Source organism: Lagopus leucura, unplaced genomic scaffold (genome assembly GCF_019238085.1).
Source record: "Lagopus leucura isolate 7727_CA_CO unplaced genomic scaffold, USGS_WTPT01 Super-Scaffold_100004, whole genome shotgun sequence".
Lineage (NCBI taxonomy): Eukaryota > Metazoa > Chordata > Aves > Galliformes > Phasianidae > Lagopus > Lagopus leucura.
Window position 1 is genome coordinate 46,189,651 of NW_024962264.1, and position 14,400 is coordinate 46,204,050.

Sequence of the window (14,400 nt, forward strand, 5' to 3'; positions counted from 1 at the left end):
GTAGTTTGTTTAGTGAAAATTTATTGCTAATAAGCGTAGTGAAGCATTTTGAGAAGTCACTGAGGCAATATAGCAATAAGTATCATTTCTTCAAGCAAAGTCCATGTGCAGATACATAATCTGGGGAGTTGTATAAGATGTATAACTCCATAGTAATTAAATCCTACGTCATGGGACTGAGAGACAAGGAAAAAGTTTCAACAAAAGTCTGATGGAAAGGAGTTACTAATTATTATAAAGCAGTATGTAGGAGTGGAAAAGCAAACTTTTGGCACAACATGGTCAGTATGGCAAATAGCATTCCACCCCATTCACACTGCAATTGTTAAGAATAGTTACCTAATACACGGTTCCCATTTATAGTTTCACAATGTTTCTGTTTCTGTCATTTATCCTTCTAAAACAGTCACAGTAATAAATAACTACACACATGATGATTAAACTTAAGCTTTCAGCTTGTGGAGTCTTTTTTCTGTCTGTTCCTTGTCACTGACAGAGTGCTCACCCAGCCATTTCAAATGCCGTTCAGGGAGGTGTGTCCTGGCATCCAGGAGATGTGATGGTCAAGCTGACTGTGAGGATGACAGTGATGAAGACAGCTGTGGTAAATAAATTATATGAGTTGGAGGGTACTTTCCAAATGAAGAGTTGCCGAGTCATTAGGGAATATTTTGTTTTTCTTCACTGAATTGAACCGTAGCATGATGGTTCACAGAATAAGCCCCTTTTTCTGCAAGACAAAATGTATTTGAAAGCAATTTTTTAAAGACTAGTGACCGTAAAAATACTTCAGCAAGAATTCTTCTTTATCAATGTCAACACAATTTATTATATTTGATTATTGAGATTCTGCTAGCTTTTTCCTATGATATCTGATTATTCATGCAGTACTCAAGATAAAAAATGCTGCAAATTTAATTCTTGTGATATTGCTGGAAATTTTAATGAGCTAAAATAATCTTCCTAGGGGTTTATAACTTGAATTTGTAAATGCAGTTTTAAACGTATGCGTAGAAACATTCTCATTGTGGTATATTAACACAAGGCATGTATTAGCACATGGTTAGTGGATTCCGGCTAACCTTTAGCCATGGGTGTAAGTTTAAAGTGATAACCAGAGATTTTTTTCTCTGGTACGTATCAGAGTAAATCTATTGTAGAAAATCTCTTGGCTCTTTGCTTAAGGAGACATGATGAGTTTGAGAATAAGCAGCAAATATCTTGTTCACTGTTTCCTTGTACGTACTAGCAGGAGTATTCTGAGAAGGCGTTTTATGCTACTTCCTACCATAAGGTGTTGGCTTCTGGGAGTTCTGCATGTAGTCCTGTTACAAGGGGCAAAAAGAACAATTACAAACCATAAAGAATTTAGAGAGAAGATGTGAAGATGGGTAAGGGATTTGAATATTCTGGCAGCATAGGGCTAAGGTGTATAGTCTGGTTTCTTTAACAGAAAGTAGATTAAGAGCTGAAGTAAGTCGTTAAGGAGACAAAATATCTGTGGTAATAAGATTCTACATTCTGCTGCACACACACACAAAAATCCAGCATCTGAAAGCTGAAGCTAGATTAAAATTCAAGCTTGTCACTTCTATAAAGTTATCTTTTATAAGAGAAGCTTGTTTTAATGATTGGTATAATCAAGGCATAATTTATCACTAAGGAGCAATGTATTCTAAGCCTCAAGGAGTTTTCAAATCAAGATTGTATTCTATCTGCTCTTTTACACCACTTACCTCCCCCTACAAAAATAAAGAAAAGAGAGAGAGAGAGATATGATAATCAAAATAGGATTTAAATCTAGATCAGTTTTGGATTTCAAAGGCAAAGCTGATGATCAGAGTAATTATTTCAGAGTTGATAATCTTTTTGCCTTTGAATCAATTGTCTTGAATGTCCTCTCCAACAAATATTCTTTGCTGTCACTGTTTTAACTCCTTAGAACGCTGATTTCTATGTGTCTTTTATGATAATTTTATTATCCTAATAAATGAAATATTGTCCTAATACGTAACATTCATTTTTCCAATAGATCTCTCTCTGTCTCTGTAGTCTAGACAGAATGTCACTAGCAATCAGCAGAATTCTTATCAGCATCTATAAATATGGAAAGCTCTATCTGCTGGGAAATTATAGCTGTCAGAGTGACATTACATTGACCAGAGGTAATGTTGTTACTGAAGAACAGACAGTCCTTGCAGAGCTCCAGAATTAACCATCTCTGATGCATTTATATTCCTTGTGTGTTAATCTTCCCATATGTAAATGACTAGCTCACATTTTCTTAGTTTCATTGTTTGAAATTTTATAGCACTAAAAAACAGTCAGGCAAGCACTTAAATTAAAATTATTGAAGTGGCTTTAATGAGAGTCATAGCTCTCATACTTTGGAATATCTTCCCAGTGCAGGGAGGAGGAGGCTGGTAGAGACTAGCTACATGTTTGGATGATTAAGCTACCATTTCCAGAAATGTATGATAGAACACTCTAATGGGAGTAAAGTATATTTTGCCCATGAAGAGTGGAGCTGTGTTCAGCACACCCTTTCTCCTCTCATTAGGAATTCCTGTCATACTTCCTTGTGATCTTTGTAGGGGAACTTTCATCCATGAAACTATAGTGAAGTCGTAAGACTTTAATATCTCTAGATATTGAGAAGAAAATTTGAACCGGAGTTTTGAATGTGAGACTTTTAGTGTGTTTCAGAAAAGTGTGAGAAGTTAATTTCTTAAAATTATTATTAAGAAAGAAGTGAAGAGTGTGGTATTAAAGATGCTTGATTGTAATTGATCATATTAATTTACTGACTGCTGAACAATGCCTCCGGCAGAGAGCAGAAGAGGGTCCTAAAAGAGTGCTAATGATGCTGAGGATGTGATATTCAAAACAAGTATTGTCCTTCACTATTTTCTCCAGTCTGAATTCTGAGTCTGGTTTTTTAGCTTGAGAAAAATATGTGGACTTCATATTAAGGACCTAGTAATAATTATAGGGCAAATATTTTTATGGGTAACAAGTGGTTAATTACTTATGTTTTGAAGGATGGCAAAGGTAAAATCATATGTGAGTACCTGTAATACAAATACAGACAAGTTTTCCTACCATCATTTTCACTTCTGTTTAATTATCATTAAATTAACAACGTATGTTGTACATGATGTATAGAGTGAGGAGAAATAAGAGTACTCTAAACAGTAAGCAGAATCTTTCCAATAAAACAGTAGAGTTTAACGCTGAATTCATAGAACCATAGAATCCTCAGAGTTGGAAGGGACCTTTAAAGGAAGGTCACCTAGTCCAACTGCCCTGCAATGAACAGGGAATTCAGTATGTAATTTTGTCCGGAGAGTTGTCTCTATTTGTCTGTGGTGCCCCCAAAAATAACTTTTGCAGAGTCATGGAACATTTCACAATATAGCACTATAATGTGCGATGAAGGGAAAAAGCAAACATGAATTTAATTAATTGTAAACACTTCAGCTCAAAAACTGCAAGATTGATAAATTAGATTTTTTAAAGCTTTTTATTTTGCTTTCATATCAGATTCCTAACATGAATGACATTCTTTGGTCCTTATTAGAATTGGTTTCAGTTAATTTTTCATTTGTGGTTATTGCAAATATTATCAAGAAGGAGACTTGGAAAATGGCCATATTCAAGAACAGTCTTTTGTCACGTGAAATTAGTTTCATGGGTTCAAGGATATTTATTTATCTGTATGCTTAATGTTTTTAATGTGGTTTCTTCAATCTAAATAAATAAAGCCCTCTGCACATCCAGTGACAGTTAAACTTGGGTACATTCTTCCAGTAATCACATGAGCTAGTGTTGATTCACTGGTTCATATTAGTAAAATAATCACTTCTGAAATAATACTCAGGAAAAGCATATATTCTTACTGACTTAATGTTGATATCCAGATCCAAGAAAATAGTGATGCTGTTTCAAATACAGTGTGTGAGCAGAGATCAAAACTATTTGTCTGAGGGTGTACCAAGACTGTCACCTGAATTTGAGCTTGGATTAAAATGAGAACTAGCATTGTCAGCTCTAGAACAGATCAAACAAGGCAATCAAACTACCCATTTTATTCAGGAGAACAGGTTTTAATGATTTCCTCTAAAATCAGAATGTCATGTGTGTAGGATATTAGTATGTCTAAGCATTCCATTGTTCAACTAGTGTCACAGCAAGGTGTTTTATTACTTGGTTAAAAACAAGTAGTGAAATAAAACAAGAGAAAAGATTTTTTTTCCCCTAAAATCTGCTTCAAGCTATTCTGAATTTCCTGTAGTTGATGAACAGAAGTTATACTGTCAAAGCGCTTTGACACAGTTACGAATATTCCTCTAGAAACAAGTGAGGCTTGTTAGCTGGACTCTGAAAAGGCAATCATACTGTTTGTTCCCTTCCTAACAATGACTCCTCCTGAATATTCATACATTCACAGGTTCTTCCCAATATTTTCAGACTGGCCAGATCACACTGAGAAAACTGCTTACACTCAACACTTAAAGTATCTCTCTACCTTTCATTGTGATCTGCATTACGTTTTGTATCAGCACTGCCAAAAAAATTTACATTTTTCTGCTCTATTTTTTGGGATTCCATACTGCCACAGAATTTAATTTTGAAAGATCAAAGTTCTGTGTAGAAAGGCTGCTCCAAAAGTAAGATCTAAAAGTGACTCCTATTTTATTATATTGGCTCATGTTGAAGGTGAATGTAGCAGGTTGGCAGTAGAGGTTGAACCTTCCCAACAACATTCCATTATGTTTTGTTGCTGTGTGACAGATGTCACCGAATTCCTCCATGTGGAAAAAATTGCACCATGGACATTCACCAGTGTTTGATGAATGTTTATGGAGGCAAAAGAGTGGTTGTCAGCACAGTGATGCAGTGAGTGGTGCATTTTCAGCAGTTGCGATATAAACTGTGGATCATCCCTGCTGGTGCAAATTTTTGCAAGCATGCTATGTAGGATTTTGTTCATCACTAGGATTTTGTTCATCACTGGCAAAAATACATGGCTCATGGTGGTTCCTATGTTAAAAAATAGTTCCTTTTAGCTGAGAATTTGCTCTATCAAGTTGCGTTATTGTATTTTTTCTATCTGCTGTTGCTTCCATGGAGGAAAAACTAGAAGGCATTACTTTCAGAGCAATCAAAATAATATGCTTTTAAATATGCCATGGATTTCAGGATTTTAAATGATTACATATTAAATGTAAATATTTTTACTTTATCTACCTTTGCATTTACATTTATTACATACATAATAAAAACATCTGAAGAGTAATGATTTGATCTGGCTTGAGACTTGGGAGCTAATGCCTAATTCATTATTTACAGCATGTGTAGCATAGCATGGATTATTATTTTAAAAGCAGTGTGATACATTTTATATCCATTTAACAAACATGCATTTTGGCAATCTTCCTTCCATTTTTTCATTAGTGATTATTCTAGTTAACTTCTAAAATTAATGGCGAAACTGAAAATATTTTGAATGTTTCAACATTACTGAGAAGAGATAAAATAGTTGATTTGATATTGCATGCAATTATTTGAAAATTGTGCTTTTCTGCCTCCAGGCTGTAGAGAAAGGGGTCTTTGGGAGTGTCCTTCGAAGAAGCTCTGTATCAAGCACACAATGATCTGTGATGGTTTCCCAGATTGCCCTGACATGATGGATGAAAAAAATTGCTGTAAGAGTTTTTGTGGCTTTAATTCTGCAAAGGGCTGGTCGCATTTTTAGGATCTTGTGGCCAAGAACAAATGGTTGTAAAATCATTCTATACAGACAAAAATGCATAGTTATTCTCTGTTTCCTTTTCACCCTCTGGCACCAATTTCTCTTTTTCCTCACCTTTTGTCCTCTGGTGTTCACATCCCTGGATCCTTGCTGTGTCCTTGCTCACTCCAACCCACTCTATTCCCCATGTTTCTCCTTCACATCATCATGCTTCTTTTCCCCAGTTAAGCAGCTAGGGTAGAAGACCAGCTTGGATGAACAGGGGACTCCTTGAAATAGGAAAAAAAGATTGTATATATACACATATCTGATATCTGGAGATGAGATGAGGCTTTACAGGGAGATTATACACCTGCCGCTCTGCAACTTTCATCTGCATGGAGAAAATAAGAAAAATGAAAGCTCAGATTGAGCTGACATTGGTATCAGACAACAAAAAGTTCTTTTATCAACTGCATGAGGAATTCTACGGAAAATCCTGGGCTGCATATCTGTTCCATGCCTAGCTTCACCCCTAAATTTTTTTCCAGTCCCTATGTGCATTTCATGCTGGTTATTCTTTTTCTCAGTGCAAACTGTGTTTTTCCTCCTTGCAGCATTTTGTGAGAAGGATGAGGTCGAGTGCGCCAACCATGAATGTGTGCCACGTGAGCTTTGGTGTGATGGACAAGCAGATTGCAGTGACAGCTCAGATGAATGGGACTGTGGTAAGTTATATGGACTGGATTCAAATTGGTGAAGCAGGCAAGAAGGTGGGCAAAAGGAGAGGAAGGAAAAACTCAGTGTTAAGTGTTGCAGTGCAAAGATACAAGTAAAGTAACACTGCAGGGAACTTTTAAATGATGTGTGAAATCAGGAAATTACTGTGGACGTATGAGAGAGGAAGAAGGCATGCAGATGTAGAATTTGTTTAGGCAAAAAATCTAAGCCCTGATCCTGTATTCATGAAATTCAATGGGAAATTCACACTGAATGCAGTGGTACAGGTTCAAGCTTACAAGAGGTAAATAGTTCTAGTAGATTCCCAGTGCATGCATGTATGTACATTATACTATCCCCGAAGTATGATGTAAACTGCCAATGTTAACCACATACAGAGTAGGTTTGTGTTTTTATACATAGAACTCTCTAAACATTTCTCTTTAAATTTAAATTAGATTAAAAAAAAAAAAAAGCACTGAAAATAAGCACATTGGAAGCTTGTAGTATATCTTCTGAAAATTCAGTTAGCATGCATTTATGTATGACAGTAGTTCATATTACTAAGTTTTGAGATGCTTTGTATCTAATTTTATATATAGAAAAATGCACTTTATTGCTTACAGAAGCAAATATTTTGCATTCATATTGAACAGTACAAATATTAAAAATATTAATCATTAACATTAATAAACAACAAAATTTAATAAAACCTATGTACCAAAGAATAAATGTTCTTAAATTGCATATTTGAAAAGGTGTACTCTAAAATTGATACGTAACTTTATTATGGGAAGAAAAGCAAAAGCCCCCTTAGCATATAGCAAAAATGTTTAGCGACAGGCCATAGCCATAAGATTACTACTATTCAAACAAAAATCAGGAGAACAATTTAACTAAAATCAGCGTGTATTTGGGGCAAACATTTTTACAGAGTCTTAGAAAGAGAAGGATGTAGATTTCTACTTGTGCAATTTGAGACGTTTTGAGATGCTTTTTACATGTGATAAGGGTCGGTTACACGCTTTTAAACATAGATTGAGAAAGAAGTAATGCTCATGATCTTTCTTGTTAGAAGAAGCTGTTGGTTTTTTGTCTTCTTTAATTGCACCCACATATAGAAAGATAAAAACACATATCTAACATATAGATAAGAACGATACAAATTAGTGAGTCAAACAAAGATATCATTCCTACGTCAAGCAACATTCATCTATCAAACTACCTTAATGATTTCAGTTGAATTATTTGTGGGGTAAAATATTACATAACAAGATTAAGACTATCAGAAACCCATGTTAACCTCTGCTAGCGATTATTCTAGTCCTCTAGATGTCTGCTGTTTAGTGTCTTATGCTATTTAATGTTATCGAGTTTCTAGTAGCCATAGTTGCATTGTTTTTAAATTGTAAAGCCATTGAGCATATGAAATCAACAGAAGTGACAGCCTCTTGGAAGAATGTAGCTATAGGTTTTGATATGCCATGCATAAAACAAATAATGTGAAATAACAATAAAGTTATTTTTCTTTTTCTTCACAGTTACCCTGTCTAAAAACATGAATTCCTTGATGTTTCTGACCGTTCACAGGTCAGCTGCTGATAATCATGTTTGTGCTGATGAGTGGCAAGAAAACTTGAGTCAACTGGCCTGCAATCAAATGGGTTTAGGGTAAGGTCAGTAGTTTGTAGCATTGGTGAATTTCGTAGGACAATGGAGTGATGGATGTTGATGTGAATGATCATTGATCACTGTGACCCATGCAATATTAGGCTTAGTATGGAAATAACAGAGAGAAATGAAATAAAGAAATCTTGTGAATTAAGATAAAAACAAAAACAATTATCTAGTCGCTTTCACCATTTTATAAGCATTATGTGATTGTTAAGAGTCTTGAAAAGACAGTAATGTCCTGGCAAACATCAGTATTCAATCTTGCAGTTATTTCTGAGGTTCAAAATTGTTTGGAAATATGCTACTCTGTCTTCCTAAAGAATTAATGCAGACTTGTGTCTCAGAACACTGGAAAGTATCTCTGGGTCCTACAATAAATACAGTAAAATAGGCTAACAGATATATTTAATTTAGATATCTTTAAACATAGAACTGGTAATGGTAGAACTTTCTGGGTGTATCTCAGAAAAAAAGAAATTGCCTCTATGGATTTTTCATATTTTATGCACACTGTCATCAGCTTTGACATTCAATGCTGTCTTCTACTAAGAAAAAACAAGCTTGATGGTATAGAAGGATATTCTGCCAGTGTCTGATCCCCTGCTTGGGTTAAGACATCTCTATCTGCCTATGATCACCACACATATTGACATACAATCTTATTCTTTGTACCTTTCCTTAGTAGACACAGGAGGATAAAGACCTCGGCTTACATTGTCTGCACTTAACCTGCTCTGTATTATCTGCCTTCCTAACGCACAGTAGTCTTATACTAATCTAACTGATTTTTTTATATCTAAATAATATTGAAGTTATCTCTGTGCTTTAATTTTATATAACTTCCTAAGAGGCTTAATCTCCTTTGGTGCTTTCAAAAATAGTTAACTGCAATTTTTTTTTGTCTGAAAATAAATGGATGATCTTTACATCAGTCACATTTTTTTATTTCTTAAGGCCTAAATCTCATAGTCTTAACACAGAATATTCTTAATTTCTCTATGAAGATTGCTACCAGGAAAATGAAAAACATATTAAATTATTAGAAAAATTCTGATAACTTCCTTTTTTCCAAAGGTTTGCCTGGGGTAAAATTATCTATCTGGCCTGGTATAGCACTATCAGCATACAATTATAGGTGTTAACAAAATAATGAGTTATTTATAAAAACTCACACTAAGCTCTGCTACTTCCTATTGCTGCTGCTCCCATTCCTGTATGCACCCCTGGTGATCCTCAGAAACAGGCAACTCCTTTTGCTTCTTTCCTCTGCTCTAACTTCTACTATTTGTATTTATGGAAGACCAGTTTCTTGCTCCTGTCGGCCTTTTGCCTTCCTAATCTTTTCTTACTCCATATTTGTGTTCACAGAATCACAGATCACAGAATCACCCGGGTTGTAACATTCCTTATAATTTTTGCTTGACCAAGTAGTCAAAGTGCTGGAGCAATAATCTTTTTTTTCTTCTCACCTTAATTATGTTTTCTTACTAGTTTCTAACTCTGCATCAGGATTATGAAAGTGCCTAAAAATATCACAGAAACAGATCTTTCAGTGTTTCTGTTCTATCCACAGTAGAAGAGTTGCATTCAGTTTCTGAATGTAACCTATTTTATTTTCTCCAAGAATAAACATGGCATTTGGGAAATCAAATGCCATACACAGTAAAGGATTGGAACTTGATGTTTGAATCTAGATTTCTAGATCCTCTAGACAAAGCGTATAATATGCTTGACTTACCTTGAATATATTGTCATTGTACAGTGGATTCTCTTAAATTTTATCATTTTAACAATATGAGATTTATTTAGATGATCTCTATTTTATTAGGGGCAAAAACAAGTAACTATTAAGTAAGATTTACTGAAAATAACATTACAGGTTGTAGTTGATGTAGAAGACTTTGTTTCAATGACTTTAAGCAATAATAAATCTTAATATACAGTTATACAGAGACTTGATGCAGTATATTATAGACATTTTAGTTTATGTTTGATAGTTTGTCTTATCTGTCATATACATAAGTATATTAAAAGTTATTTGGAGAGGACTTTATTGAAGAAATTCCAACTTAATCCCTTTCAAATAATGATAATTACTTCAAAAAATATTAATAATACAGTCATATAACATTTTTTTTCTCCATGATTGGATACTTTCCTTTCTTTAAGTAAAAATGTATTTGTAATCAGTGATGTCTAGAAAAAAATATGTGAATACTGTCAGTCAAAGAGAGGTTATTCCAATGATTAAACATAGATACTTTTCCCAAGTTGTGTTAAGTCTTAGCTTGTAAAAATGTCATTGAATTTTTTTCTTATTTTTATTTTTTTTCCTCCAGGGCTTTCAAATCGAATTTGCTGAGTTTGGAAGTACACAGCTATTAAATCTATACAGACAGGAAACAGATGCTGTTTTAGGTCTGAAATAGGACTAATTTGTTTTATATTAGTGCCCATACACATGTTATTCATTACCTTCTGGCATAACACAAGGCTTCTTTTTTCAAGCCTGTTGTCACATGAGTCTGAAAACAATGGAATTGCAGAAGTGGAACAGAGAAATGTTAGTGTTACTTTGAAGCGAGAAGGAATCCAGTTTTGGGTAATATTTCATTCTGAAGTTTGGTACTTTTGAGATAATTTGCATAATAGTATAAAGAAAAAAAGGTATTGAAATCATTCTGTCATACAGAAGTATTCAGATTTATGTTACTTTTAATTATGAGTAAAGTATTAACTTCATCAGCTAAAATTAGTTCCTGATTCCTGCTGTTTTTTAATTATCATTTAGTATACAAGTCATAATGTTCTTCAACTCTCACTATAAACTATACTGTAAACTCTGTCTGTTGAGTATAGTGATCAGCAATTAGCAGGATGGAATGCTTTGAAACCTTTTTTTTTTTTTTTTAACATTTCCACCATTCATGCAATGAAATGATCACAAATATTACTTTTTCCATTTGCAAGCACCTTTTTAATGCATAAGGCAAAGCGGATTTTAGTTTTCTTAGTAAGTTAAATAAGTAAATAAAACACCAAAAAAACACCCACAAACTGCAACCAAACATGATGTTTCTGAGATGGTAAGGACTTAAGGATTAGGGCTAGAGTAAGAAAAGAGCAGGTTATAAACTACTAGCTGGGTTTGCTGAAATTCATCCTAGAGCATTTAAGGTACAAAACTATGGCAGATGTGGTTACCAAACTGTAACCAGTAGTTTTGTGAAGGTGTAGGAGTATGGCTTTATAACGCTGAAAAGTGTTAAATGTCATTAAAAAGGAGAGAAAAAGAGAAAAAAAAAAAAAAAAAGACTTGCTTGCTTGTTTCAGTTATCAACAAAGAGTTATAGAAGTATAAGATCTTAATGGTAGTCAGCCTGTATTTATCCATAAGGAATCATGTCAAATTCCCATAATTTCTTTCCTCCAAATTGTGAATATGGAAGAATAATAGTTGTCATGCATTTTTAACTTCCGTACTATGTAAGTTGACTTTTTAAATAAGTAGGGAGATAGGTGTAAAGATAAAATAAGAGTCTGTTCATGATTCATTCTTAAACCATATATTGGTGCTGAGCTAGATACATCCCTGTGTGCCTGAGATTATTGTGGCCATTCAGATAAGGAGTGGAGAGAATGCTGACTAATTTCTCAGTATCAAACGGGAAGAATCTGAAAGCATTTTGAAGGACAGGATTTGAATTTGAAAATTTCTTAATGGACTGGAGAAATGGCCTGAAATAAATGGTAATAAGATCAAGACTGTACAAATAGGAATACATTGAATAAATACAGGGTGGGAAATGGTTGGCAAGACAGAAGGGATAATGTAGAAAAGGGGCTAGGAAATATTGTGGGTCAGAAGCTGGACATCAAGGAACAATATCATACTGCTATAGGAAAAGCAAATGTGATATTTACATGTATAACCAGGAGTTTATGTACAGCGCTTGGTGTAGTCCCTCTTTTGTTCATCTTGTATGAGATGTGTGTAAGATGGGGAATGTTCAGAGCATGCTCTGTGAAGAAAAGTTGAAAACTCATGGGGAATGAGATACAGGAGCTTTCAAATACGCATGTGAAAGGTTGTTGCAAAGAGGCGAGGAATAAACTGTTCTCTTTTTTCAGGGAGCATAAGATAAAAGTGATGTGCTTAAATGACAGGTAGGAAGATGTAGAACAAAACTGCTAACTGCAAATCCTGGAATATATTGTCTAAAAATGCTGAGGAATCTCCATTATTAGAGTTTTTTTATTAACAGGGTAGACAGAAATCTGTCAGAGATCACTTAGATACAGCTGATCTTATTTTGGAGGAGGGGAATGGATCACATGCCTTTGTAAGGTTCCTTTCAGATGAATTGCCTATGATAGTTCTGCTTTGATTGATTGCTTAGTGAAATAAAGACTTTCATACGAATTTTTTGTATTTTAGATGTCTTAATCCCATGTGATTGCTGAAAACAGAACCGAATACTTCATGAAAGTCTGAGTGATGTACACAGATGTCTTTTACCACTCAGCTTAGTAATTTAATCCATTCAAATGTATAGGGAAAAAGATCATAAGACATTGTTATTTGTAGTTCATAGAGCACTACAAACACCCTAAAGTCTATTCACCGAGAGTTACCTCTGTGTGATTGAAAGCTCAGAAGTTTTATCACAGTTTTTTCTAATGAAGATTTACCACAGGAATTCAATACCCAAATGAGACAGTCAGTTAAGTTTTTGTGATCTAGACCACAACAGATTGTTAGAACCTCATTAGTCTTACAATGACCTTATGATATATTTTGGTACTCAAATGGTGCCATCAAAATACCACGAGATGTTAAAAAGTTACATAGATTCAGGTGGGATTTTTGAATTACTTTGAACATTTGGTGGAGAATCTGGTCCAAAAATCACTACTGTGAGATTGGCATTGAACTGGCCCTTAGGCTGCATCTTGACGTCTTAGACTAGGCTGGTTCCCCCTGCACTTCCTTGTGTGTCAATGATAATTCAGAAACCATCTGCAGGACCCTCTTTAGTTTTTAAGCTGAGAGGCCTGAAAAAGCCATTCTACACAAATATGCTTTCAATCCAAAAATATGGTTTCAATTGTGCTTTTTGTTGCAATGTAGGTAATAATAAAAACATTAGTCTAAAATCAACACCAAGTTTCTGAACAAGGATGTTCTGTTCTGTTATATGAAAACAAAAGGAGCAGGGGAGAAGACTTTGCAAAGAGCCTTCTGAAAATGTGTCATAGAAAAGGTTCCTTGCTTGGCTTGCCTTAAAATGTGGTATTAGATATGGCTACACATGCTGTGGGTGCCGCATCCCTAGAGGCGTTTAAGGTCAGGTTGGATGGGGACCTGGGCAGCCTGAGCTGGTGGAAGGTGTCCCTGCCCATAGTATGATTTTTGTGTGGGTTGACTCAATTTAGGTTAAGTTCAGAAGGCTGTTAAATAAAAATTTTGAAAGATCACAGAATCACAGAATGTCCAGGGCTGGAAGGGACCTCAAGGATCATCAATCTTCAACCCCCCTGCCACATGCAGGGCCACCAACCTCCACATTTAATACTAGACCAGGCTGCCCAGGGCCCCATCCAATCTGGCCTTCAACACCTCCAGAGACAAGGTGTCCACAATCTCTCTGGACAGCCTGTTCCAGCATCTCACCACTCTCTCTGTAGAGAACTCCCCCCTGATATCCAACCTAAATCTTCCCTTCCCTCAACTTAAAACCATTTCCCCTTGTCCTGCAGTTATCAACCTTTTCAAAGAATTGATTCCCCTCCTGTCTGTAGGCTCCCTTTAGGAACTGAAATGCTGCAATGAGGTCACCCCGCAGCCTTCTTTTCTCTGGGCTGAACAAGCCCAGCTCCCTCAGCCTGTCTTCACAGGGGAGGTGCTGCAGTCCCCTGATCATCTTTGTGGCTCTCCTATGGACCCTCTCCAACCACTCCCTGTCTTTCTTGTACTGCGGGCTCCACACTTGGACGCAGTATTCCAGATGGAGCCTCACAAGAGTGGAGTAGAGGGGGACAATCACCTCCCTGTTCCTGCTGGCCACCCTTCTTCTGATGGAGCCCAGGATACCATTTGCTTTCCGAGCTGCAAGGGCACACTTCTGGCTCATGTTAAGCTTTTCATCTATCAACTCCTTCTCTGCAGGGCTGAGAAGATAGCTAAGATAGCTAAGTTCAACCCCCAAGATGTAGATTGACTCAATTAGCAGCTGTATCCTTATTTTGCCCTAAATAGTTAAGTGATAACT

The 14,400-nt window shown here is 35.5% G+C and overlaps 1 protein-coding gene across 2 annotated transcripts in view; it reads left to right on the top strand.

Moving 5' to 3' along the window:
• The window catches only part of CORIN (corin, serine peptidase), a 122,434-nt gene that overhangs the window by 93,864 nt on the left and 14,170 nt on the right, over window positions 1–14,400 (top strand). For both annotated transcript variants that reach the window (XM_042870666.1, XM_042870667.1), the window contains 4 exons: window positions 497–604; window positions 5,595–5,708; window positions 6,352–6,462; window positions 7,996–8,125. In XM_042870666.1, the coding sequence (XP_042726600.1) occupies window positions 497–604; window positions 5,595–5,708; window positions 6,352–6,462; window positions 7,996–8,125 (463 nt within the window). The remainder of the gene's footprint in view (window positions 1–496; window positions 605–5,594; window positions 5,709–6,351; window positions 6,463–7,995; window positions 8,126–14,400) is intronic.